General features: G+C 44.4%; 1 protein-coding gene across 1 annotated transcript in view; it reads right to left on the minus strand.

The window, feature by feature from the left end:
• Positions 1–2,065: 2,065 nt before the first annotated feature.
• The window catches only part of Vax2 (ventral anterior homeobox 2), a 29,206-nt gene continuing 5,997 nt past the window's right edge, over positions 2,066–25,274 (minus strand). The window contains exons 2-3 of the mRNA XM_015479367.2: positions 13,385–13,572; positions 2,066–2,748 (exon numbers count right to left, since the gene is read on the minus strand). Coding sequence (XP_015334853.2) covers positions 2,305–2,748; positions 13,385–13,465 — 525 coding nt within the window. The 5' untranslated portion in view covers positions 13,466–13,572 and the 3' untranslated portion in view covers positions 2,066–2,304. The remainder of the gene's footprint in view (positions 2,749–13,384; positions 13,573–25,274) is intronic.

Genomic DNA, 25,274 nt, shown 5'->3' on the forward strand with positions numbered 1-25,274 from the left:
GCTCTGAAGCTTTCCCCACAGGCTGGGCACAGGCTGGGCAGACCTGGGAGGTGGAGGATGGTGAGGAGGGAGGGCAGCTGTGCTTGGCTGACCCTCTGCCCACAACCCACAAGGAGTGTAAATGTGGCTCCCCACTGGAACTTCTGGTGCTCTCCACAGTCCTCATGCCCCTCACCACGTCTCTTCCTGGTCTCCTTCCCACACTCAGCTTCTGGCAAGCTGCACTCACCCTGTGCCTCTTGCCCTGCCTATACCTAGGTATTTCTTCCCTGGCACAATTCCACCATCATCTTTTTTCAACATCTACAGAAGATCCTCTTCTAGCCAGCTTCAGTCTATCTCCTATAGGAAGGCTTCCCTGGCTTCTCCAGCGCCCTAGATTCACCACACATCTGGCCTCCCTTAGGAGAGGCCTCTTGGTTGCGTGGCTGGGCTGTGAGCCCCAAGAGCTGAGCCTGTGTCTTCCACCAGACCTGGGTCTCCTTTAGCCTTTCTGTCTTAGGCCATTGAGAACTGCCTGAGAAACCAGGCTGGCTGTAGGACCCAGACTCACCTTCTTGCGTTCACCTCCAGCTCCCGTACCTCAGGCCTGCCTTGTCATGCTCATCCTGGGACAGAATACATATGGAGGCCTATGTGTTGCTTATCTCAACATTTGGAGTTAAAAATCAAGCATCCCCATAGCCTGGCCCGTGTTCTACCTGGAACCTCACCACTGCTTCCCAGGAGTCCTCTCTGTGCCGAGAGGCTAAAGCAGTTGTGCTACCCCAGGGCCTGTAGAGTGTCTCACCGTACCAAACAAGCAGAATAGATGCTGGATATTGGCTAGACTGGCCAACCCAAGTTCTGCCAGGTCACCTCCATGCCTCATTCCAGACTCAGGACTTCCTGCATTTCTAAACACCTCCCTAAACTATACCACCTGAACAGAGGGAAAGGCAGAAGTGCAGTTGTTGGGTATCCCTGGCTCCCAAGACCCCACTCTGGGGGACTTTGTCAGTGCAGCCAATTTGAAACCACAGTGGCAGCTACTGTGTTCCCCAAAGCAGACTGGAGCAGGCTGTGCTTGACTTTTCTGCCCGCAGGGCCCAAATTTCACCCTGCATCTTCCAGGTGAGGACCCATTCAGGTCTTGGGTCCCACTCCCATTCTGTCAACGAGCTCTCCTATTGGGGTGAGGGATTGTGTGACCATAAAGGGGCAACATGAGGGTAATCTTTATGGTGATGGAGCATCCTCATGGCATGGTGTCCACCAATCTACTCAGGTGATAAAAAGACAGGGAACTGCACACATGGTACCAATGTCAGTTTCCCGATTTGATATTTAACTTGTTATGGAAGATGCAACCATTGCAGGAAATTGGGTGGAAGGAACTCTGTTGTCCTATTTTTGCAACTTTGTATAAGTCTAGTTATCACAAAATTAAAGTTAAATGAAAGTGCCTTGAGAAAAAAGAAAATAAGAAAAAAAATTTAAGTGCCTCATGTTGCATGTTTGCCCTAGGCAGGCCCCTTCTAAACTCTGGGGTCCTGCCTGGATTCAGCTTTGATGCCATCTCTCCTCCTCTCCAGATCTGGTCTTACCTTGCATTGTTTGCCCAATTTTCCCCTCTCATGTATTTTTATTTTTGGTCCAGGTATTGAAACCAGGATTGCTCTCCCACTGAGCCACAACCCCAGCCCTATTTATTTTTATTTTGAGACAGGGTCTCACTAAGTAGCTCAGGGCCTTGCTGAGTTGCTGAGGCTGGCCTCCAATGTGCAATCCTCCTGACAGGTGTGAACCACCCTCTCAACTATTTTTAATTTTCAAAGAGGAGCTTGCAAAGAATAACACTTAACCACGAAAGCTTTGATGTTGGCACCTGGAGACTTTGGGGTTCTTGGGTGGGAGCTCAGTTGGGAGTGGGAGTCAGGGACCTATTGACTCACACAGTGGATACTGTGACCCACCTGCATCCTCAGATTCTAGAGTCTTCCCTCTAAGTCCCCCCTCACTCTGAGCCCATTTTCCATCACAGAGGACAGGGACAAAATGGAATGAGGTGTTGCTGCGGGGCCTGTTTCCCTTCTTGTCATCGTTTTCCTTTATTTCAGTGAGAGACACGCACACGCACACTGCACTCACACACACGAGCTGCGGGGACCAAGGCCATTTGGTCGAGTCTCTGAGCTGGGGCAGGTGAGGAGGGGCTGCAGCAGCCACCCCTCTCTTCTGGGCCTGCTCAGTGCAGTCCACTGGGGCTCAGGAGGCTGGGGCGGTGCTGTGCTTGGGGACTCAGTGTCACACAGGAGTGGGAGTTTAAGTGTTAGCGTTCTTGCTGCCTCCGCCTCCAGGGCTGGCTACTTTCCGTTCTAGCCGGCTGTAGGGCTCAAAGGCTGAGGAGCCAAGTTCATAGCCGGCAGGCAGGTCCAGGAGGGGGGCCATGGAAAAGCAGACGGCTGGCAGAGGGGGCGGCAGCGGGGGAGATGTCGAGGCCGAGGGCAGCGGGTTGACACGTGGGGAGGAGTTCCTGGGGTCACCCAAAGAGGTGCCCCTATGGCCAGCAGGCAGGCCAGGCAGGCCAGGGGTCAGTGCCAGGAGGCTAGGGGCCCTGGGCACCGAGAGCAGCCGGCCCTGCTCCAGCAGCCGTAGAATGTTGGAGGTGGCGAAGGCCTCGGAAGCCGAGGAGGAAGCCTGCTTCTCCAGGTCTCTGCTCTGGTCTTTCTTCTGCTTGGTGCGGCGGTTCTGGAACCAGACCTTCACCTTGGGGTGGAGGGTGGGGAGGGGGGACAGGCAAAGCAGAGTAGGGAAAGTGGGAGGAGAAAAGGAGAGGAAGTGTGTGGACCAGGGCAGGGGCACGGGGGTGAGGAAAGAGAGGGGAAAGAAGAGCAGATTGTCATTAAGGTCTTCCCGCCACCAGTCTGCTCTGGGTGAAATGAGTAGGGACCCTTGTCCCCAAATTGTAAACACCCCTTCATTGCTAAAGTTTACTCTGACCTAGAATAGAGGAATGAATTGGCTGATGGAGGATGGAATTTGGGGGTACAATTGAAGTACTGGAGTTCCCTTCTTAGCCTATGCACTTTGGGCTGGTAGTCAAGTTCATGGCTTTAGCCACCATCTATATGCTGCCTCAGGCACTGGCCTCTGAACTGAAGTCCAGGCTGGGCATCCAACTGTCTATTAGACATCATCCTATGGATGTCTCAAAGCACCCCAAACTCCACACTCACAGATGCAGTTTAGTTACTCCTCCAAACAGGGACCTGCATTCCCTCTTCCACTATGATCATCTCCATCCACCCAAGTAGACATGGGGGAAGGCAGAAGCCTCCTCCCTGTGGTGGGCACTTCCTAGAGCAGAGCCTCTTCTCTTCCTGTGTCCTCTCTGACCTGACCATTTCCATATCAGTACCTCTTGACCTTGGCCACCCATGAGAGACACCTGGGAGCCACCTATTAACTCACTGCTAGCTTCACCCAATCAGCTCAGAATGGGGGTGGCTAGAATCTAGGCTCTGGCAGTTTTTACCGCTCACCAGGTGATTCCAAGGTGGGAAGCCCAGTACTGTAAAGGGCTCTACCCCGGGCCCAACCCAAGTACCTGCAGAGGAAAGAGGCAAAATGGAAGCCTTTGTCTCATGGCCTGACCTGGCTCTGACACACACGTGTGGCCACCCCATCCTGTTCACACTCTGCAAACAGCCCATTGACACTTCTTGGACCTGGAGTTCTGAATAATGCCTTCCTTCAGAAGGACTGACTTGAGCAGGGCCCAGGCAAGCACAAGAAGCCACTTGACAGGAACTCTGGAGTCCTGGACCCCTGGGGGTGGGCTAAGATAGGTGCAGGCCCCTAATGGGCATAACTCCTGGCTTTGCAGAATCCTTATCCCATAGGGAAGCCAGAGGAAGCCAAAGTGGGACCCTCTGTGACATGGGGCAGAGGTCAATTGCCCAGTCTGAGGACAGTCCCACCATTGCCTCTGGAGGAAGTGCTTCCTAGCTCAGTCTGGCCTTTGGGGTCTTATTAGCAGGTCCTCTGTCCCCATTCCCCGTTAAGGTCAAACTTCTCAACATGACCCTAGGCAGAATGTGGCAGGACTTTGAGGGGTCTTTCTGATGGCCACATGCTCAAAGCTGAGGACATAAGGGAACAAAGCACCAAAATTCTAAACAGAGCCACCAACAAAGGGCAGAGACCTATTTCCGGGTCTCTGAGAGGAAGTACACCTGATCCTGCCACCACTGCCCAGCACCCCAACCCTCCTCCTAATATGGTACAAGAAAAGGGGAACCAGGAGTGGTCAATTTTATGGAGTGACAATGGGTTCCCTCTCATCTCTGAGAGGGAGGGAGTGTCCCCACCACCGGAGGTAAATCAGTGATAAGCCCAGAAAGAATTATTTGAGCTGGGTACGGTGGTGCACACCTGTAACCCCAGCAGCTCAGGATGCTGAAGCAGGAGGATCACGAGTTCAAAGCCAGCCTCAGCAACAGTTTCTAAATAAAATACAAAATAGGGCTGGGGATGTGGCTCAGTGCTTGAGTGCCCCTGAGTTCAATCCCTAGTACACCCAACCCCAAAAAAAGAAAGAAAGAAAGAATCACTTGTAGGTACTGGAAGTACCTCCAGAAAGGAGATTGGCATTTGCTCAGCTGGTGGAAAATGTGTTAGGCCATCATGTCACTAGTGCCATCACTGGAACACCCAGACTTGTGTTCCAGGAGCTTCTCACCCAGAGCTGGGGCAGCATGTGCCAGCAGGAGGAGTAGGAGCCGTAGAGTGGAGGTCCCTGAAGGGAAGCGGTGGGGAGGCCTCACTGGTTCCCTCTAACTTTTGGAGGATCTAAGAAGTCTAGCCACTGCGGTGCCTCTGAGCGAAGGAGCCAAGACAGGCACGGAAGTCCTAGTCCGTTCCCCCTGAGAAGCTGAGGGTCCAGAGGGGAGGGGAGCCAACCCACTCCTAGTGATCAGAGGGCATTTAGGTACAAGGAAGTGGCAGTAACAAGGGGCGTGACAATACAGAATGACAAAGCCTGTACAGGTGCTCTCCCACACACCCATCTTCCCACAGCAAGGAGAGGTGGGTGTGGGCTGCTTCTGCATTTGGGAGTCTCCTGGGCAGGTGGCCCTGGAAGTGGGGAGGAGAAGTCAGAGGGCAGGCGAGCAGGAGCTGGGACCAGGCATGTCATTTGTTGGCGTGGGTGGGCTAGGTCAAGGACTCTCAACCCTGTCGCACATTTAGAATTACCTGGGCATGTTCTTCTAAATTCTGTTGCCGGGCCCTGTCTAGTATTCATTCCAACAGAATTGCCGGTGGAGCAAGGCATTGATATTCTTTGGAAAGCTCTGTGGGTGGCTCCAACATGCTGTGGGTGTCGCCAGCTTTGAGGGTGGGAGTGGGAAGACCTGCTTCTCTACTTCTCACTGTCAATCCTTTGGGACTAGTTTAAAAGGCTCAGCAAACACAGAATAAACGGAGGAGGGACAGGCTTAGAGCCCTCTGAACTCGTCCCCTGCCCTCCACCTGTTGTTATGGTTAAATCCAAAGTTACTGATCTTTTAAGTCACAATTCAGTCTCATTCTTCCAAGAAGTCATTTCTGAATTCCCCCAGGGTGGCAGAGTCATGGTCTTATCCTGAGTACAGTACACTCCCTGGGACATCACCTGCCCTAGCCTTCTCAGTGACCTCTCGGCAGCCTGCCATCTTGGTTACAGTGAATGGTTGGTGGCTTCACATCCCAATCTCTTACTGGGCCATACTGTGACCAGGGTAGGGGGATGGTTTCCAGGAATGGGGAGGCGTTTTCTGAGAGATTATTTATCATGTTCTTCTGACTTATTGTCAGGGTTAAATTCCAAGATTTATTGTTCCTTTGGAAATTATATAATCTCATAAAGACTGCTTCCTGGGACTATGGGCACACATTGAATCTGAGATCAATGGTGACTGGGGGTTTAGGATGGCCCTGGGTTTTGTAACCTGCACTGGGAAGGTACCATCTATTCTGCTGTTCCAGAAGAAGCCATCTGGGGCAGGGATGATACACGTAGGGCTGAGGACAATTGTAAAAGGGATGGAACAGCCCTGATCCAAGTTAATCTTGTCAGTATTGAGACTTGGCAGTTTGTCCTCAGTCTAGCCTCTGGGCCCCTGTTCCTGCTCAAATCCTCCAGGCCAGCCGAGGGTGGGAATCCTGAGCAGGCCTCTCACCTTTCCTTCCTCCTCAGCCACATCTTTTCTTACTTCCTGCTCTGACCCTGGTATTCTGGTCATTCATTCACACAACACAGAAATAGCAAGCATGTGATACATGCCAGGCACTGCCAGGTGCTGAAAAAACAAAGTAAATGAAACTCTATTTCAACCCACTTGGATCTCAGGCATTAGTCATGGGAAACATGGCAGGTTGGCAAGGGTTATAATACAGTGTTTTGATAGAAGGAGCAAACAATAAGGAGTTGGGGTGTAGTTCAGTGGTAGAGACCTGCCCAGCATGCATGAGGGCCTGGGTTCAGTCCTCAGCACTGCAGGGGGAAAAAAAAAGTAAGCAGTATAGTAGAGAAGAACCTGTAGTCAGACAGACAGCTGTGGTTCTCCCTCTAACTTGCTTGATGACATCGGGCAGGTTGCTTAAGTTCTTACTGCCTCTGTTTCCCCATCAGTGAAATGGGGATCATATTAATGCTTTTCTTTCTCATGCTTTTCTTTTTGTGATGACTCCATGGGTTAATAATAATTGACACAGCAAAACTGAAGTTTCTCTCTCTCTCTCTCTCTCTCTTTTCTTTTTTTTTTTTTTTTTTGAGACAGAATCCTCACTATGTTGCCTAGGCTGGCCTTGAACTAAAGATCCTTCCACTTCAGCCTCCTGTATGCCACCATGCCTGGCTTGAAATTGAAGTACTATTAATAGTAGTAGTAGTAGTAGTAGTAGTAGTAGTAGTAGGCAAGTGTTCTACTGCTGAGTTACATCCTCAAGCCTTCTGATTTTATTTTGAGGCAAAGTCTAAGATGCTGAGGTTGGCCTTAAACTTGTGATCCTTCTGCCTCGGCCTCCCAAGTCACTGGGATTACAAGTGTGCACCACAGCACCCAGCTCCCACTTTTTTTGAACATAGCATGGTAACCAAGTGTATCAAGAAGTTTCTAAAAGCAAGAATGACAAAATGAGACTGTCCCTGTTCTCTGACTTTGTCATTGTTTTCAGCACATGCTGCCATGGGGGGATGAGGCTGACTGGTGTCAAGAGAGAAACCCCTGTGAGACCCCTCTCCCTGCACAGACACAGGGTTGGGCAAGGCCAGGGCAGTGTCTTGTTCACTGTGCCTACATTGTGTGGACTTCATCCTGCAGAGCCCTGGTGGTGTTGGGAGCAGAGGAAAGTTCTCATTGTTCTGCACACCTGGTCTTGCAGGTGGACTTCTGATTTTTACATATGCATGCAATTCAACATAATTGGGCACACAGAGATTAAGGTAGAATCTAGAAATGCGAATGGGCCCAAGGCAAGCTCACTTTTTCTCTGCCTGATTGAAGAAGGACCATGGCTGGGTCCTTCTGGTATATAGGGAAGGGAGTAGAGATGCTGGCTGGCAGCAGGTAGAGAAGAGGACAGACAGAAAGAGATACCAGCCCTTAAAGAGCAATGGACAGCACCTTCCGTGTAGCACCAGAGAAGCCCTTGGGTCCAAAAGAACCCTCAGATCCAGACTCTCCCAGACCTGGCTGCACCATGGTTCCTCTTCTTAGATTTCCACAAAATTGGGCCTCCTTTTTAAAAATTTTTAATCCCTTCATAGTCTGTTCACTATCTGAGCACACCTGAAAGAATCTCTTATCCTTTACCCCAAAACAATGAGATCCTCAGATAAATTAGAGAAAATCCAGCCCCCTAACTCTGGGGAAAAAAAAATCTGACATCCCTCCTGACATCTCCTGACGTCTCCACTTGGATCTCAAACTTAACTGATGGAATGGAAACTCTTCATTATGCTCCCACTGCCCCGCTCCTTTACAACTTTCTCAAATTCATAAAGGGTTTTGCCACTCACCCGGGTGCTTGAGCCTTCCCCTCACCCTGTGCATGTCCTAACAGGTTCTACCTCCAAGTTGGGATACATCTCAGATCATTCCTCTTCTCTCTTCTACCACCACTCTGTTCAAAATACCATGTTAGTAGCCCCTAACTGGTCCATTCTGCTCCCTTGTGATCCATTCTTCAGATGGCAGCCAATGACTTTTGTAAAATGCCAATCATCTCATGTGACTTTCCCTTCAAGGCCTTACCTTTGGCTATAAGCATAACATAATATGCCGTGATCTACTTGCCCTGTTACCCTCCAACTCAAGCCAGGCTGGCCTTCTGACACTTCTAGAACATTCTATGCCAGGTCCTACCCCCAGGTCAGTAAAATTACTCTCTGCCTTGACTTTTCTCTGGATCCTCCTCTGGCCATCTTTTACCTGTCATTCAGGTTTAAGCTCTGTGTCATCTCAAAGAGTCCTTCCCTGACTTTTCCAATAAAATGTTTCCTCTGAATCCCTACCATCTACCCCATTTGACACCCCTCATAGCACTCTGAAATTCTGCTACATCTCCTGGGCCTTAGAACAGCACCTGGTATATAGTAGGCATTCAAGAATATTTTTTAATAAAAGTATTGCTGAATGTACTATGAATTCCATGGAATTTTAGCTAAATAACCTGAGGCTCAATTTTCTTAAATGGGGGTTAACATTATCCACAAAAACAATTCTTCTAAAGATTAAATGAGCTAATGAATGTGCCTGCTTTAAGTCTTTAGCAAATTATTCAAACTTTCTGTGCCTCAGTTTCCTTCCATTCAAGCTGAAAATAATAAAGACCTATTGCAGTATAACAAGAAATGTTAGACCAGGTACACAGTGGTGCATACCTGTAATCCCAGGGACTGGGGAGGCGGAAGCAGGAGGATTGCAAGTTTGAGACCAGCCTCAGCAATTTAGTCAGACCCTTGACAACTTAGCAAGAATCTGTCTCAGAATAAAAAATGAAAGAATTGAGGATGTAGCTCAGTGGTGAGGCACCCATGAAGTTCAGTCCCCAGTGGAAAATAAGAAAAGAAATGTTTGGTTTCTGTCTCAGGTTCTGATACAGAGTTCTTAAACCCTTGGAGGGTCCCAAGTGACAGAAATGCCTTTTGTTATTCATTTTGAACCAATCTGAATGTATGCTATTCAGGTGACTCCTGGACCCCTCATGAGTTTCAGGATTGGGGCTAGTCCCAGAAAGACCCAACACATGATTATAGGGTGGAAACCTTCAGCTTCCTCTCACCTTCAAGGAGTGAGGGAGGCTGGAGATTGGAGGTCTGTTTGGGGAACATGTGGAAGTGTTGGGAGGGTGGGGGGGCTGAAGAAGCATGAAAGACCCTCCCCTTCCATCCCCTTGACCTGTGCCCCTCTTCCACTTGGCTCTTCCTGGTTTATATCCTTTATTTTTTTAGAATCAATTTTATCTTTATTTTTAAAATTCTCCCAGATTTTATTGGTGCATTATATCTATATATAAAACAGTGGGATTCATTGTTCCATATTCATATATGCACACAATATAACAATATAATTTGGTCAATATGGTTCCTCAGTATTTCCCCTTTCCTTCCCTCCTCCCTCCCCCAGTCCCTTTCCTCTACTCTGCTGATCTCCCTTCAATTTTTATGAGATCCCCCAACCTTTCTTTTAATTTTGCCTTTCTAGTTTCTACATATGAGAGAAAATATAGGACCCTTGGCTTTCTGAGTTTTTTAACAGAATGTTGTCAAGTTCCATTCATTTTCCTGCAAATGACATAATTTCATTCTTTTTTATGGCTGAATAAAACTCCATTGTGTACTTATACCACATTTTCTTTATCCATTCATACACTGATAGACACCTAGGCTGGTTCCACAGTTTGACTATTGTGAATTGTGCTGCTATAAACAGGGGTACACTTGTATTACTATAGTATGATGACTTTACTTCTTTGAGATTAATACTGGCTGGGCACAATGGTGCATGTCTATAATCCCAGTGGCTCAAGAGGCTGAGGCAGGAGGATTGTGAGTTCAAAGCCAGCCTCAGCAACAGTGAGGTGCTAAGCAACTCAATGAGATCCTGTCTCTAAATAAAACACAAAATAAGGCTGGGAATGTGGCTCAATGTTGAGTGCCCCTGAGTTTAATCCCCCCCCCACCAAAAAAAAAAAAAAGTTAATACCAAGGAGTAGTATAGTTGGGTCATGTGGTGGTTCCATTCCTAGCCTGACTTATATCCTTTATAATAAACTATACATAGAAGTAAAGTGGATCCTAAGCTCTGTGAGCTGTTCTTGTGAAATTGAACCTCAAGAAGGGGATGTGGAAGCCCCTGAATTCAGGGCCACTGGGTCAGAAGCATAGGTGGCTTCTGGGACTTGCCACTGGCATCTGCTGTGGAATTGAGTTGGGTAGGTCTACCCTTGACTTGTGGGGTCTGTGATAACTCGGAACTTGTGTCATAATGGAATTGTTAGACACTCAGTTGGTGTCAGAGACTTGGAGAACTGGCTGGGGTAGTGTTGGAAACTACACCAAACTTGGTGTCAGAAAAAATGCCTCACACCAATTTCACATGGTTGTGGTGGAGACGAAACCTGTCAGGAAGGGAGCTGTGCATGGAAAGTTCCCAGAGAATGTTAGCTATACATTATTTATACCATTGCACAATCCCAGGATTGGGAAGAGAAAGGAGGGCGTAAGCAGGAAGCAAGAAGCTGAGGATTTGCTGAGGGTTCACCATGAGGCCAGCTTATTCTGGGCTCCCCAAGGGAGCCTGCAGAAGAGACATGGCTTTCAAACGTGTTCTTGTCCTTGGGCAGTGCATACCAGTTGTCCTTGGGCAGTGCATACCAGTATGCCACCACAACATACAGATACACAAACACACACTTTAAGGTCAAGCCATGGAATATTCTCTTGGGACGAGGTCAAGAAGCCTTAGGGAAGACCTACTGGAAGAAAAGGGGCTTCAGATGACCTCTGAGGGTCAAGGCTGGATGTGGGGTAGGGTGCTAGGCAAGGGAAGGATGAGGACCCAGAAGGTCCCCAGAGAGCACAGTTTCAGGGGAGAGCTTAGGGCAAAACTAGGTGAGGCAGAGGGAGATTAGCACCAAGAAAAGGGGCAGGTGCTGACCTAGGCATAGCCTTCAGGGACGATGGTGTCTCCCTAACTTCCCTGGGAGCCCTGGCCTGGCCCAGCCCAGCCACTGTAGCCTCCTCTCTGAGCACAAGCCTAGCTTCTCAGCCCCAGGCCCAACCCAGCTGGATGGGGGACCCAGCTGTCATGTGGGGAACTAGGCAGTGTCAGCAGGAGCTAACCAAAACCAGGTGGAAATGTCCTGCCCCTGCAGGACACCAGCTGCTCCGCATCCCCCCCACCCCGCCTTGCCTTCCTCGTCAGGTGGCCCTTCTTTCCTCTGCACCCTTAGAGCTCTTGGTTTACTCCAAGAGTAGCCTGCTCAACTCCCAAGGGGACCAGGATAACCAGGTCTATCAGACTGCCCTGCTGGCCACATTCTGTTAGTGTGAGTTGAAGAGATAGAGGATTCTGTGAGTGAAGAAGTGCCAGGCCAAGGGCAGGACAGCTGTGGCACATGGAGAGGCTCCATGCAGTCCCCTGCAGGGCTCCCAGGAAGGAACCCAGAGTACTCAGTTTGCTTCCTCTCCTCTCGCCTCCCTTCCCTTTATAAATCCCGTCTTGTTCATTGTTGGCACTCTGTCTATTGGTTGATCTCCCTCATACATGAGATTAAACTGCTAGAGCTATAGCTAAACTAAGGGTCTCTGTGTTCTTATTCATTTATTGACTTATTTTGGTGCTAGGGATTGAATTTAGGGCCACATGCTAGGCTCATGCTAGTGGTGCTCTACCACTGAGCCCCAGCCCCAGCCCCAGCCCTTTTTAATCTATTTTGAGATAGAGTCTCCATAAGTTGTTGAGGCTGTCCTCAAACGTAATATTCCTGCCTCAGTCTCCCGAGTAGCTGGGATTGCTGACAAGTGCCATGTGCCCGACTTCTGAGTTACTCTTTAACGACCTTGAGGCAGGTGGGCCAGGTTCCACTTCAAGGTGCCAGACTGATCATCCAGATCCCAGCTCTGGGACTTATTCATTGTATGACCTTGGACATAACCTCCCCTCATCTGTCAAATTGGATAATACACCAGTATCATATAGTTGTTGTGACTGATTAGTTACCTAACAGGCAGAGCACTTAGTGCCTGGCATGTGTAAGTACTGAGTATTATTATTTCATAGTTCCAGAACCAGCTTGAAATGTCTTCATTCACATAGGGTAGGTGCTCAGTTTATAAAAGTTTTTCCTAGGGCTAAGCATACCGTTGTTAAAATGCCAGCCCTTTTGGGTGGTGCCGCAGTCTGGCTGGGCACAAATCACGAGCCACTGAAGCAGGAACAAACTTTATTTTTAAACTGCAGGAAAACACTTCACACAGCTCCCGGGGAATCCTCCCGAACGCCACGAGACTTCTCCAGGAACCCCCAGCCGGAAATATCTCTCCCGGAAATCCCTCCTCCTGCACTTCCCCAACCAATGGGAACTCTCGGGGAATCCCCGGAAATCCCCATGAGAACTCCAAAATAGTGCAAGAACTCAAAAGTTGCGGCAGAGGCGGATAGTAATGCCTTGCCTGTCAATCAATACTGTTGGCAAAATGCCAGGGGCCATACAGACTCGGCTGTGGCTCTCAGCAGGTGGGTGAAGGGAGTGTTCAGATCCCTCCTCTGCATAAGAGGGACTGAGGTATACTGAGAAGAAGGGAAAATGCAGAGGGTGGGAAGGAGCCCAAAATGAAGAAGGGAGAGTTCCCCAGACCTATTGTGTCATGTCTCATCTCTCCCCAGAATTGTTTTCTTGTGACAGGGTCTCACTATGTTACCCAAGCTGGCCTTGAATGCCTAGACTCTGGTGATCCTACCCACTCAGCCTTCTAAGTAGCTGGGATTACAGGAGTGTACTCCCCCATAATAGCATCTTCCCAGAATCATTTTTTTTCCAGCATGCCAACCCCTCACATCCCTTCTCGAGGTTCCTCTTACAAGCTGACATTTCTGTAAGCCACTCCCTAAATTTTTATTGCCCCCTCTAATTTCTCGAAGCCTTTTCCTATATTCCACCCAAGGCCCCCTACTGTTGGCACTTACTAACTCTCTCAGTACTCCATTTGCTCTGGTTTGCCTATAGCTTTAAGTCTCTCCCTTGTGCATGTGTGACCTCCTCCAAAGTTTGGCCTATAGCAGCCCAGGTCTCATACCCCAAGGAATTCCCCAGTAGCCAAGACAGGGTGGAGAGGCCTGGGCCTGCCTCTTACCTGGGTCTCTGAGAGGTTCAGCTGGCGGGCCAGCTCCGTGCGCTCACGGCCCACCACGTACTGGCAGCGCTGGAACTCCATCTCCAGGCGGTACAGTTGCTCAGCAGTGAAGGATGTGCGGGTCCGCTTGGGGCGGTCCAGGTCCAAGCCCTTGGGCAGGACAATTTCCCTGATGGTACCCTTGGCATCTGCAGGGACCAGGAAGGAAATCAGGTTAGTTCACTAGCTGGGATTAGGTTACTAACAAGCATCTTGATAAGAGTCTAACAAGGAACTTCTCAGAACTTCTCGGGTTGGGGCCTGGTTGTGTGACCTCTGACAAATTGTTCACCTTCTCTGGGCCCAGCTTCCTCAACCATTTAATGTAGAATGTTGTATCTTGTGCATATATAGGATGGGCATCAGTACAAATGTCAGATCTAGCTGGGCAGAGTGCCATAGGTCTATAATCTCAGCTACTCAAGAGCCTGAGGCAGAAGGATCACAAGTTTGAGAATAGCTTCAACAATTTAGCAAGACCTTGTCTCAAAATAAAAGGACTGGGGTGTGGCTCAGTGATAGAATGCTCACCTGTCATGCATGAGGCACTGGATTTGTCCTCAGCATCACATAAATATAAAATAAATATATTGTGTCCACCTCAAACTAAAAAATAAAATTTTTTAAAATAAAATAAAAGGAACTGGGGACGAGGTGCAGTGGCACACGCCTGTAATCCTAGCAGCTTGGGAGGCTTAGGTGGGAGGATCGCAAGTTCAGCAACTTAGTGAGGCCCTAAGCAACTCAGAGAGACACTGTCTCTAAATAAAACATAAAAATGGGCTGGGGATGTGGCTCAGTGATTAAGTGCCTTTGGTTCAATCCCTGGTACAAAAAAAAAAAAAAAAAAAAAAAAAAAAAAACCTCAGGTCTACTGTCATGGCCAGAGTGAAAGGACTCACTCTGGATCACCAGGATTCTGCTGCTTCAGCAGAGTAAGGACCAATGGAAAGTAATATACTCAGTCCTCAAGCACAGAGGGAAAAAATGGATTAGACTTGGGTGTGGTTAGTGAGGCAACACTACTAGAGACGTCTAGAACCAGATCCCATCCTCAGTGTGTGTGTGTGTGTGTGTGTGTGTGTTGTGTGTGTGTGTGTGTGTGTACATCCATGTGCACACATGCAGGTACGTGTGAGCATTCTGCCCCACAGACCCTGGTGGTGTTTATGATGAGGTTAGCTAGTGTGGGGTAGAGGGCAGAACAGGGAGCCAGGATCCCCAGGAGGAGCCCAAGGACAACTGCTACCACATCAGGATGCTGGGTACCTTCCAGAGGGGACTTCCACCACTCTCCATATAACCTAATAGCAGTGCCACTCCAGGGCTCTGGATCAATGCCCTCTATGTGCAGGATCTCCAGGACTGGGGGACACTTCAAAAAAGGTTGGAAACCCTGCTTGCAGCCCACGTTCTTCTCACGTAGTAACATCACAAAGTGTTCAGAAAAGTAAAATATTTGGAGGAAGGTGGTGTATAAATATACATTAACTGTAGGGGTAGAGATGATCCATGTTTAAACCACATACACTGCTGACTTGAAATCTAGGCATTAGACCATGCTGTTTAAAATCAGATTGTGGAAATATGCAGGGTCGTACTCTGTAGGATTTACCAAACACTCCCGAATAATGAGAGTGATTTACCATCACAAAGGAAGAACAATGAGGACAGAACGCTCCCTCAGGGAATCCCCCCCTGCAGAAACCCAGGAACACAGGCTTTTCACAGTTGCACGAATTCAAATCCCCTCCAGGGGGCGCTCACAGTTGGCGTTTGCAATGTAGCCAGAAGCTGTAGTGGCTGCGTCTGCTCACATTTTAGTTATAAGAATAGCTGACACTTCTGCCGTAGTTGCTCCAGGCTAGACACTGTTTCAATGCAATTTAAACTGTTATTATTCCCACTTTACAGATGCAGAAGGAGAGGAGTATGATTTAATTAACTTACTCAAGGTCATACTGACAACAAACTCTAGAAATGCTCTAATTTTATTTCATGAATAACCTATTTGACAATCCTTAATAAAGCTGTTGATAGGTTACAATGAGGAAACTTTGGGCATGGGTATGAATGGAATCTTCTGGAAGGATAACCATTCCCCTGGAGAACAAGAGAAAGGAGCTGCATTTGGAATGTGCTGTTTGCCAGGATTCTCCGGATCCACAGGGGAGAATCTTTAGAATTTAGAAGCTTTAGAATCCCTGCTCCAGAGGATAATCTGAAACTCCTCCCTCCAATCCCACCCCATGAGCTGACTCTGGCTGCTTCCTGCTAGTGCCAGTGGGTGTTCACTTCTTCAGGGTGTACTCTGACTCCTCAGGGATACTGGCTCACAGGCCCTGCCCTTGATCTCAGAGGTTCTCAAGCATCTTCATGTTCCCAGTCAACCCCAGGGAGAAGGGGAGTCAGGACAGAGGGATGTAGTCACTGCTCAGAGGTGTTCCCCACTCCACTAACTGAGGTCAGGTCCTGCCCAGGTGCTGGGCAGAGCACATCAACCAGATGCTTGCTCTGCTCTTCAAGGGTTGCAGGGACCACTGGCTTCTTAGGGGGTAACCCAAGCTCCCCAGCTCCAATTATTTGCACATTAAAAAAAATTGGGTGATATTTGTGACTACATTGTGACCAGTTTAGTCTCTTTTGCTTGAGTTTCACCATTACCAGTTAGGAGACCAGACTCAGAACTTCTTTACAACACCCCAATTGAATCCATCCCAAAGGCATTTTGTGAAAAGGCATTTTATGGCTTTATGAAATGTGGCTTGAGGGTACAGACAGGAGGAAGGGTGCTGTCACACCTGGTACTGGAGGCTGCATTCTGTCCTGGGGCACCTGCTCAGAACTCTGGAGCTCCTGAGCCAACTTCCTAACCATCCTTTCCTCTTACTACAAGAGGTAACAGGGAGTGACCAAGGGCAGCCCAAGGTCTCCCTCAGGGTCACCAAACAAGAAAGACAATTTTCAGACTTGCCATCAGATACCAAAACACATCACACAAATATTCCCATGAAAAGATGTTCCAATCACCAACCATTAGGGGAAAGTAAATTAGAGCCACAATGTGAAACATGTGTTAGAAAAGATAATAAAAAATACTGAAAACCAAAGGCTGGGGATGAGGCAGAGAAACTGGAACTCTTGTACTTTGCTGGTGGGAACGTGGAATGGTATACAAGTCACTCTGGAAACTAGTTTGGCAGTTTCTTAAAGAATTAAACATACACATAGCAACTAAGGGACTGAATTCTTGAGCATTTATTCTAGAGAAATGAAATCTTTTATTTGGGGGGATAGTATGGGAATTGAACCCAGGTGTGCTCTTACTGAGCTATATCCCCAGTCCTTTTCATTTTTTTTATTTTGAGACAGGGTCTCACTAAGTTGCCAAGGCTGGACTTGAACTTATGATTCTCCTGCTTCAGTCTCCTGAGTCACTGGTGAGAAGTGAAACCTTATGCTCACACAAAAATCTATACCAAAAGTACATAGTAGTTTACTTGCCTGTTTCCCTCCCTCCTTTCTTTCTTTTCTTCTTTCCTTCCTTCCTTCCTTCTTCGTGGTACAGGGGATTAAACCTGGAGGTGTTTGCCACTGAGCTCTATCCCTGGCCCTTTTTATTTTTTATTTTGAGAAATGGTCTCACTAAGTGGCCTTAACCTTGTGATCCTCCTGCCTCAGCCTCTTGAGTAGCAGGGATTATAAGTGTACACCACCCTGCTGCCTAGCTGGAGCTTTCTTTGTAATAGCCCCTAGAATGAAAACAAACCAGATGGTCTTAGGAGGTAAACAAACTGTGATACATCCACAGAATGGGATACTATCAGCAACAAAACTGGAGCGTTATTGCTACCCATAGTTTTCAGAATTATACTGAGTGAAAAAAGTCAGTCCCCAAAAGTTATGTACTGTATGGTTCCATTTATATGACATCAAAGTGACAAAATTATGGAGGTGGAGAACAGATCAGTGTTTTCCAGGGTGTGGGAACAGAGGGAGGATGTGACTATAAATAGCCCAAGGAAGCTCCTTTGTGATGACATGGCTGTTTTGTATTTCCATGGCGATGATAGCTCTTTGGCTCTCTAAATATAATAAAATGGCACAAAACTATATACAGGGACTCAAAAGTGAGCAGGAGGAAAAATGGGTGAAAAACCAAAGTTCCACTTAATTCGGTTGTACATATATCTGTTGCCTGGTTTTTGGTAATGTGCTATGGATGTATAAGACGTCCTCAATGGGAGAAGCTGCTGGATATGGGGGGCCTCTCCATACTATGTTTACAAATTTTCAAAATGAAAACTATTTCAGAAACATGCCATAAAAATAGAGCAATGTGTTATCATAGAAATGGACAATTCATCAGTGAAAAGAATGCAATAGTGTTTCCCCCAAAACAGTTCTGCATTCTGCTTGTGGATTGTATGATGATTGAAAATATCACATGATCAATACTTGTCATTTCAAAAGTTATTTATTTAATTTAATGTTTACTAGAAAAAAATTAAAGCATGATTTTACATGCTTAGGGTGAAGGTAAAGTAAGTATTTAATTTTAAAGTGAATTAGGCCAAAATATTAAGTAAATATGTTGAAAAACAGAAGTGGGGATGATGCTCAAATGAGTAAATATTGAGATACAAGGGAATGAAGAGTACACCACTAGACACACACACACACACACACACATACACACACAATTATGGAGTTTATGATAAAGAGCATTCTAAATGGGACAGGTTGTGTTAGTTGATAAATAGAGGTAAATAAACTGGTGGCCATAAATCATCTAGTTGGAATAAAATTCAGTCCAATTCCTGTCTCACACCATAAATAACAAGTTTTAAATAGATTACAATGTGAATCATAGACTTTTAGGAGATTCCTAAGTAAGATAGACTCTTCCTAAGCAAGAGTCTGTAAAGAAAACACAAAGGATGCATCTGTGTTAAAACTAAAAATTGGTATGAGAAAAGCACCAAAAACCAAGCTAAAATTTATTTTAAAAGTTGAAGAAAATATTTTAAACAAACAAACAAATAACAAAAAAGAATATTACTGAGGATTGAACCCAGGGGCTTATGCATGCTAGGCAACACTCTATCACTGAACTATATCCCCAGCCCTTTTCATATTTTTATTTTGAGACAGTGTATCATTAAGTCGCCCAGGCTGGCCTGGATCCTTCAATCCTCTTGCCTCAGTTTCCTTGGATCTACTAGCTGAGACTACAGGCATGCTCCACCATGCCCTGCTTGAAGAAAATACTTTTGAAGGAGGCATACAAATAATAACCAGAATACTCAAAATGCAATGCAATCATACATATCTCTCTCCTTCCCATTTCCTGTGAGCCTCACATATGCTAGGCAAACTCTCCCACTAACTTATACCCCCCAGTTCAAGTTCAAGAAGAAATGATTTTTTTGTACTGGGGATTGAACCCAGGGGCACTTTAGCATTGAGCTATATCCCCAGCCCTTTTCATGTTTTACTTTGAGACGGGACTTTGCTAAATTGCTAATGGTCTCCCTAAATCACTGAGACTGGCCTTGAATTTGTGATCCTCCTACCTCAGCTTCCTGAGTTGCCAGAATTACAGGTGTGCACACTGTACCTGGTTCCAATTGTGATTTTTTTTTAAGGGAAATAGCCTGGTAGAAAAAAATGCTCAAAAATTTATCTGGGTCATTCACAGGAAAAGACATCCAAGTGGCAAATAAACACAAAAAGATGGGCATAGCTTCACAATAATTGGGATAATGCAAGTTCAAGCATCCATGGAAAGCCATTTATCTCCCATGAGATGGAAAAGTCATTAAGAGGTGATTAATAGCCAGGCACAGTGGCACATGCCTGGGAGTCTGAGACAGGAAGATCGAAAGTTCAAGGCCAGCTTCAGCAATTTAGTGAGGCTCTAAGCAACTTAGCGAGACACTGTCTTAAAATGAAAAACAAAAAGGATTGGATGTCGCTTATGATTAAGCACTCCTGGGTCCAATCCCTGGTTAAAAAAATAAAAGTAATTAATAAAGCCACGGTGCACTGTAGGGAAATCCACCCTCCTATACACAGTTGGTAGGATCATAAACTGTTAGTACTTTTTAAGATTGCATTTATCAGGAATACAGATGCACACAGCTTTTGTTCTGGTGATTATATTTTAGTAGGCATTTTTCCTGGACCAACACCCACTAATGTGCTCCAAGGTATACATTATAATGATGTTTGTTGCAGCATTGCTCAAAATATTGAAAATTTGAAAGCATCCTCAGTGTTTCCCACCAGGGAACTGACTGGTCAAATTATGGTACATTCATACTATAAAGCAATTAAAAAGAATGAAGAAATAATTTTACAAACTGATGTTAAGTCACTCATAAATGATCTATGTAAATAAAGACATAAATGATCTATGTAAATAAAGACAACCATATATTCACCATATATTTAACAACTACTTACTACATGCCAAGTACTATTCTAGGGTCTGGGGATATATAAATGAGCAAATAGGCAAGGTTCTGTTCCCTTAGATCTAGTGGTGGGAAGGAGACATCATAAATTTATTTATTTTTAATAAGTAACTTATTTTTAAAATAAATCATTTATTTTTAATAAAAAAATAAACTTAAAAATAGGTAAGATGATGAGTGCTGAAAGACAATAAAACAAATTAGTGGGTATTACTCTTCCCCCCTCAAATTACCCAACCAATCAGCACCACGTATGCATTGCCAGCTCCTTTCCCCTACTGTGGTATTGTTGTGATGGTCCTGGATATAGGAGGGAAGATGAGCATTGCCAGATCTGGCTTCTGAGTTCCAAGTTGAGCCCCTGCCCAGTAGGACAGCTTTATCCTGCGAGTGAGAGATGCACTAGTTTTGGTTAAGTCTCTGATTTGTGTTGTCTTTGCAGAAAAATCCAGCCCATTCTTACTGACTCTGTTCTCTGAATTTGCTCCTTCTGAATTGCTTTTTTCCAGGAATCGCTCCTTTCCTGGTTGGAGTTCGGGGGAAGCATGAAGAGAGGGTAATTTTCATTCTGGGACCTCCTTCAGGAACTTAGTTAAGGGTGAAAACCCCCAAGTCTCAACAAAATAAGTCCTGAATTTTGCTGCCTCCTCAGGTGTTTTGCAAAGAACTTTGAGTTTTAGAGGTATGGAGAGAGTGAATTTTGTCCCTTTGCAAAGCCTTTGCTTGGGAGAGGTGATAACCCTCTGGCCTAATAATACTTACCTTATGCTCTCAACCTCCAGGCCCATATCTGACCCCCTCCTTGGGCTCTCCTGATAGACTCCCTTAAAGCCCTCTTTGACTTCAATTTTTACCTAGCATCAGGAAGTCCCCTGTGCTGTTAATGTGTTGACTTTTTAGTGAGACAACGTCTTTCTTGATCTAATCCACAAATATTACTTGATTACTATAAAATTCTTTATGTTGTGTGGGGGGCTTACTGATAGTGTTATATAGCTCAGAGACTTGCCTAGCATGTGCATGGCCCTGGGTTTGATTCCCAGCAGAAAATAATAATAATAATAATAATAATAATAATAATAATAATAATAATATAAAAGTAGAATGTGCTATGCAAATACTATGCTGAGGAACTTAAACTTCTGAGAGAGAGAGAGTGAGAGAGCAAGAGAGTGAGAGAGTGAAAGAATGAAAGAGAGAGAGAGAGAGAGAGAGAGAGAAGGAGAGGGAAAGGTGTATGTGGGGGAGTGTAGGGGGGTAGGGGGGTGTCCTGGAACCAACTCCCTGAAGATATTGAGGATGATATCTGTGTGTGTGTGTGTGTTTGTGTGTGTGTGTGTGTAAAGTATTTTTAACTTTGGGGCTGGCGTTGTGGCTCAGTGGTAGCGTGCTCACCTAGCATGCATGAAGCACTGGGTTCGATCCTCAGCACCACATAAAAATAAAGAAAGTAAAGTCCATCAACAACTAAAAAATATTTTTTAAAAAAAGTATTTTTAACTTTGGAGAGAGAAGAACTTTCCAATTAGGAACTAAAATCTAGAAGCACAAAGGGAAATAATCATTAGATGTGATTAAAATTTAAGTTTCAATTTAGAAAAAAAATTTTCAATAACAAATTTTTTTAAAAAGAAAAAGACTTGGGGGATGTTTTTAATACATGCAACAGAGAAAGAATTCATTTCCTTATTATATAAAGAACATTTTCAATTTCAAAACAATAAGCAAAAGAAATATGAATTAGAATTAGAAAATTCTTTTTCTAATTCATAGAAAAAGATATTAACATGTAGAATAAATATATTAGAACATGTTTAGCCTCACTAGCAATTTAAAATACTACTACTAATAAATTTTCTGTTTCCTTTTGTGTTGTTTTGTTTATAGTACTGGGGCTTGGTACATAATAGTCTATAATAAGTTTTTTGTTTTTTTTAATTGGAAAGTTTTTCCTCTAAAAGTCTGAGTACATCCTGGGTTTGGGGGATGTGAAGAAATAGCATATTTCTATTCCGTTGCTGGAAATATAAATCTACATTTTTGTGTGATTTTGGAATTGCCTATCATATTAAGTATATATGTTTGGATATTCAAAGTTTACTTCCAGGACGTATCTAGTAATTTTAATCATACTATGTATATCTGAAATGATCCTTTTTTTTTTTTTCACCAGTACTGGGGGTTGAACCCAGGGCACTATATCTATCCCCAGGGCTGAACTATATCCCCAGCCTTGTGAACCTCCTGCCTCAGCCTCTGAAGCCACTAGGATTACAGGCTTGCACTATGCCCAGTTTGACCTTTATTATTTAAAACATTTTAATATATGAAAAATTTCAAACATCCACAAAATTAGAAAAAACAGTATATTAAGTTCAGATATACTTCTCCCCCAACTTCAACTACTTTAAACTCAGGAACAATCTTACTTTTTTCTGCACTGTCATAATTTTTAATAGAAATAATATGATTTTACCTACAAATATTTAAATATATGTCTATTTTAAAAGACTCTTAAAAAATTCAACTATAGAACTGAGGATGTAGCTTAGTGGTAGAGTACTTGCTTAGCATGTACAGGATCCTGGATTCAAACCCCATCACTGCCCCCAATAACAATAAGAGAAAAAAAGCTTAACTACAATAGTTTTGTCATAGCCAAAAAAAAAAAAGAAAAAGAAAAGAACAATTATTCTTAAATGTAATAAAATATTCTACACTTTTACAATTTTCCAAATGTTTCATAAATGAAAATTTTAAAGCTCATTTATTAAGATACAAAGATTTTCACTATGGCATTATTTGTATAATAGTGAAAAAGGAGACCCAACCTAAATAACCATTAATAGGGGACTGGTTAAATAAATTATGTGATAGCTACATAATAGAATACTATGTGGCTGTTTGAAAGAATGAAGCAATTTTAGATGGAAATAGTTCCACAATATATATTAAATGAAAAAAGCAATTTGCAAAAAGATACTTTTTTGCAATACATAACTTGTATATTTGTATTTTTCAATAGTAGGGAAAGTTTGGGAGATAAAATCTGGAAGTGAAATTGTATTATGCTGGCTGGGAATATAGCTCAGTTATAGAGTGTTTGTCTCACATGCACAAGGCCCTGGGTTCAATCCCTAGCACCATCACCAAAAAAAAAAAAAAAAAGAAAAGAAAAGAAAGAAAGAAAAGAAAGGAAGTGTATTATGTGAGGAAAATTAGGAACTTTCTACCTAACCTTACATAGCAAAACATCATGAACTGCTTTATAATTAAAAATATAATTTATACTTCAGAAAACAAAAGATATAAACAAAATTAAAAGACAAATTATAACCAAAACTTTTGCAACACATTTTGAGAGCAATGGGATACTATCCATAATACATAATATCTACCGATCAAAAAAGAAAACGTATTTGAAAATTAAAACTAATCAAAGGAAATGAATTAGTATATAACAGCGAAGAAATACAACTGGCTAATAAACATGAAAAGATGGTCAACTTCACTATCAAAGAAGTAAAATGAACATGCCAGTGAGTTAATATTTATCACCTGTAAGGTTGACAAAGGTGAAAAGATATAGAATTTGTGGTATAAATTACTGAACTTATTTATTATTTCAGAATAATCTGAAAGTATCTATCAAGATGTAAATTGGGAACTGTGTGGGCAAGATTGGGATAAATGGGCATTTTCAAGCATTGTTGGTAGGAGTGTAAATCACTAAGTCTGATGGAGGGCAATTTGATACCTCCCGAATTAAAAATACAGATAACTTTTGACCCAATAACTCACTTTTAGGAACTTTCTGATAGATATACACATACATGTGGAAGTGAACAGGAATAAGTTTATTTATTGCAGCATTATAAATAATATCAACAAGTAAGAAAAAAAGCTAAATGTCCACCAACAGGGCAAAAGTTACATCACATACATTATGGTCCATCCAGTCCACATAAAGAGAATACTATGCATCTGTAAAAAACAAACAAGAAGTTAAGACCCAAGATATATTGTAAGAAAGAAATAATACAGCCACATTGACTTGCATAAGCATAAAAAATAATCTAGAACATATTAGCGATTAAAAAAATGGCTGCCTTTGGTGCAGGAACTGGAGGTTTTTCACTTTATACTTTAAAAAGTTTTGATCAATTAATTTCCTGTTTTACAATTAAATGAAAATGTTGTTCAAATTGTCCTGTAAACTTTATGAAGCAGCAGTAACACTGCTAGGAACTTATGAATCCATTCAGGAAAGGCACAAAACCCCTTGATTTGGAAATTCATTTCACAGTGTTCATGTTGAGGAAAAACAATTAAGGTTCTTCCAGAGGAAATTAAACTTTCTCCAAGCAAGGGAAAATTTACAGTAAGGGACAGCATGAACTAGGTTTTCCATGTTCATATAAAAACTTACTTTTTTTTTTTTTTTTAAAAAAGGTAAGCTGAAAAACAGCCTATAGGACATGGTTTTGCTTTTATTTATGCTTGTATATGAGCGTGGAAACCTCGCATGGAAAGATACACCTGAATGGTGGCTATTTCTGGGAGCCTCCTAACGCCTCTGGTTTTGTTTTTGTATGCAGTAGGTATTATTCCCAATGCCTCGCCCGCTTCTGGGGGTTGGACCCAGGAGCGCTCTACCACGGAGCTACATCCCCAACCCATTTTTATTTTGACTAGAGACTCATTAAATCGCCCAGGCAATTCTCTAATTCGCGATCCTCCCGCCTCAGCCTCCCTAGTATACTGCTGGGAACACCCACGTGCGCCATCGCGCCGGGGTGAGCACTTATTACTTTTTGAATTTAAATCCTCTACCTACGTTTTTATATTTTAAGCTTAGTCATGCCCGAAACTGGACTTCAGGGGGTCTCCTTCCCACACCCTGGCTGGCAGGCTGCGCGGGAGGACACGGTGGGCGGCCGAGGATGGAGGAGCCTCGGAGGAGTCAATGCTTAATTTAGCAAAACAGAGAAACCTAGCTTCAGTTGCCGGGCTTTTTCAGTGGTGGGCTGCGTGGTGTGAGTTGGAGGAAGCAAAGACGCTATTAATCCAGCTATTTCTCTCTATTCTGTGGTTACTTTTGCCGGGGCAATAGAATTTCAGCTCCAGCCGAAGGCGACCCTGCCCTTCCCAGGTGCTCCAGTTCCACCCGACCTCTAGATGACCTTCCCAGCCCTGGAGGGCTAACTACTGTGGGGGGCGGGGAGGAAGATTAAGGTTTTTCAGGTTTTGTGTTTCAGTGGTTCCCAAAGTTTCAAATTGCACAAACAAAATTCTAAATATAAGGTGTTATCAATTTTATATTTTAACAATTACATTGTGTGCTCCCATTATCGCCGTTTCATATAAAGATA

The sequence above is a fragment of the Marmota marmota genome, unplaced genomic scaffold, assembly GCF_001458135.2.
Source record: "Marmota marmota marmota unplaced genomic scaffold, marMar, whole genome shotgun sequence".
NCBI classification, from domain to species: Eukaryota; Metazoa; Chordata; class Mammalia; order Rodentia; family Sciuridae; genus Marmota; species Marmota marmota.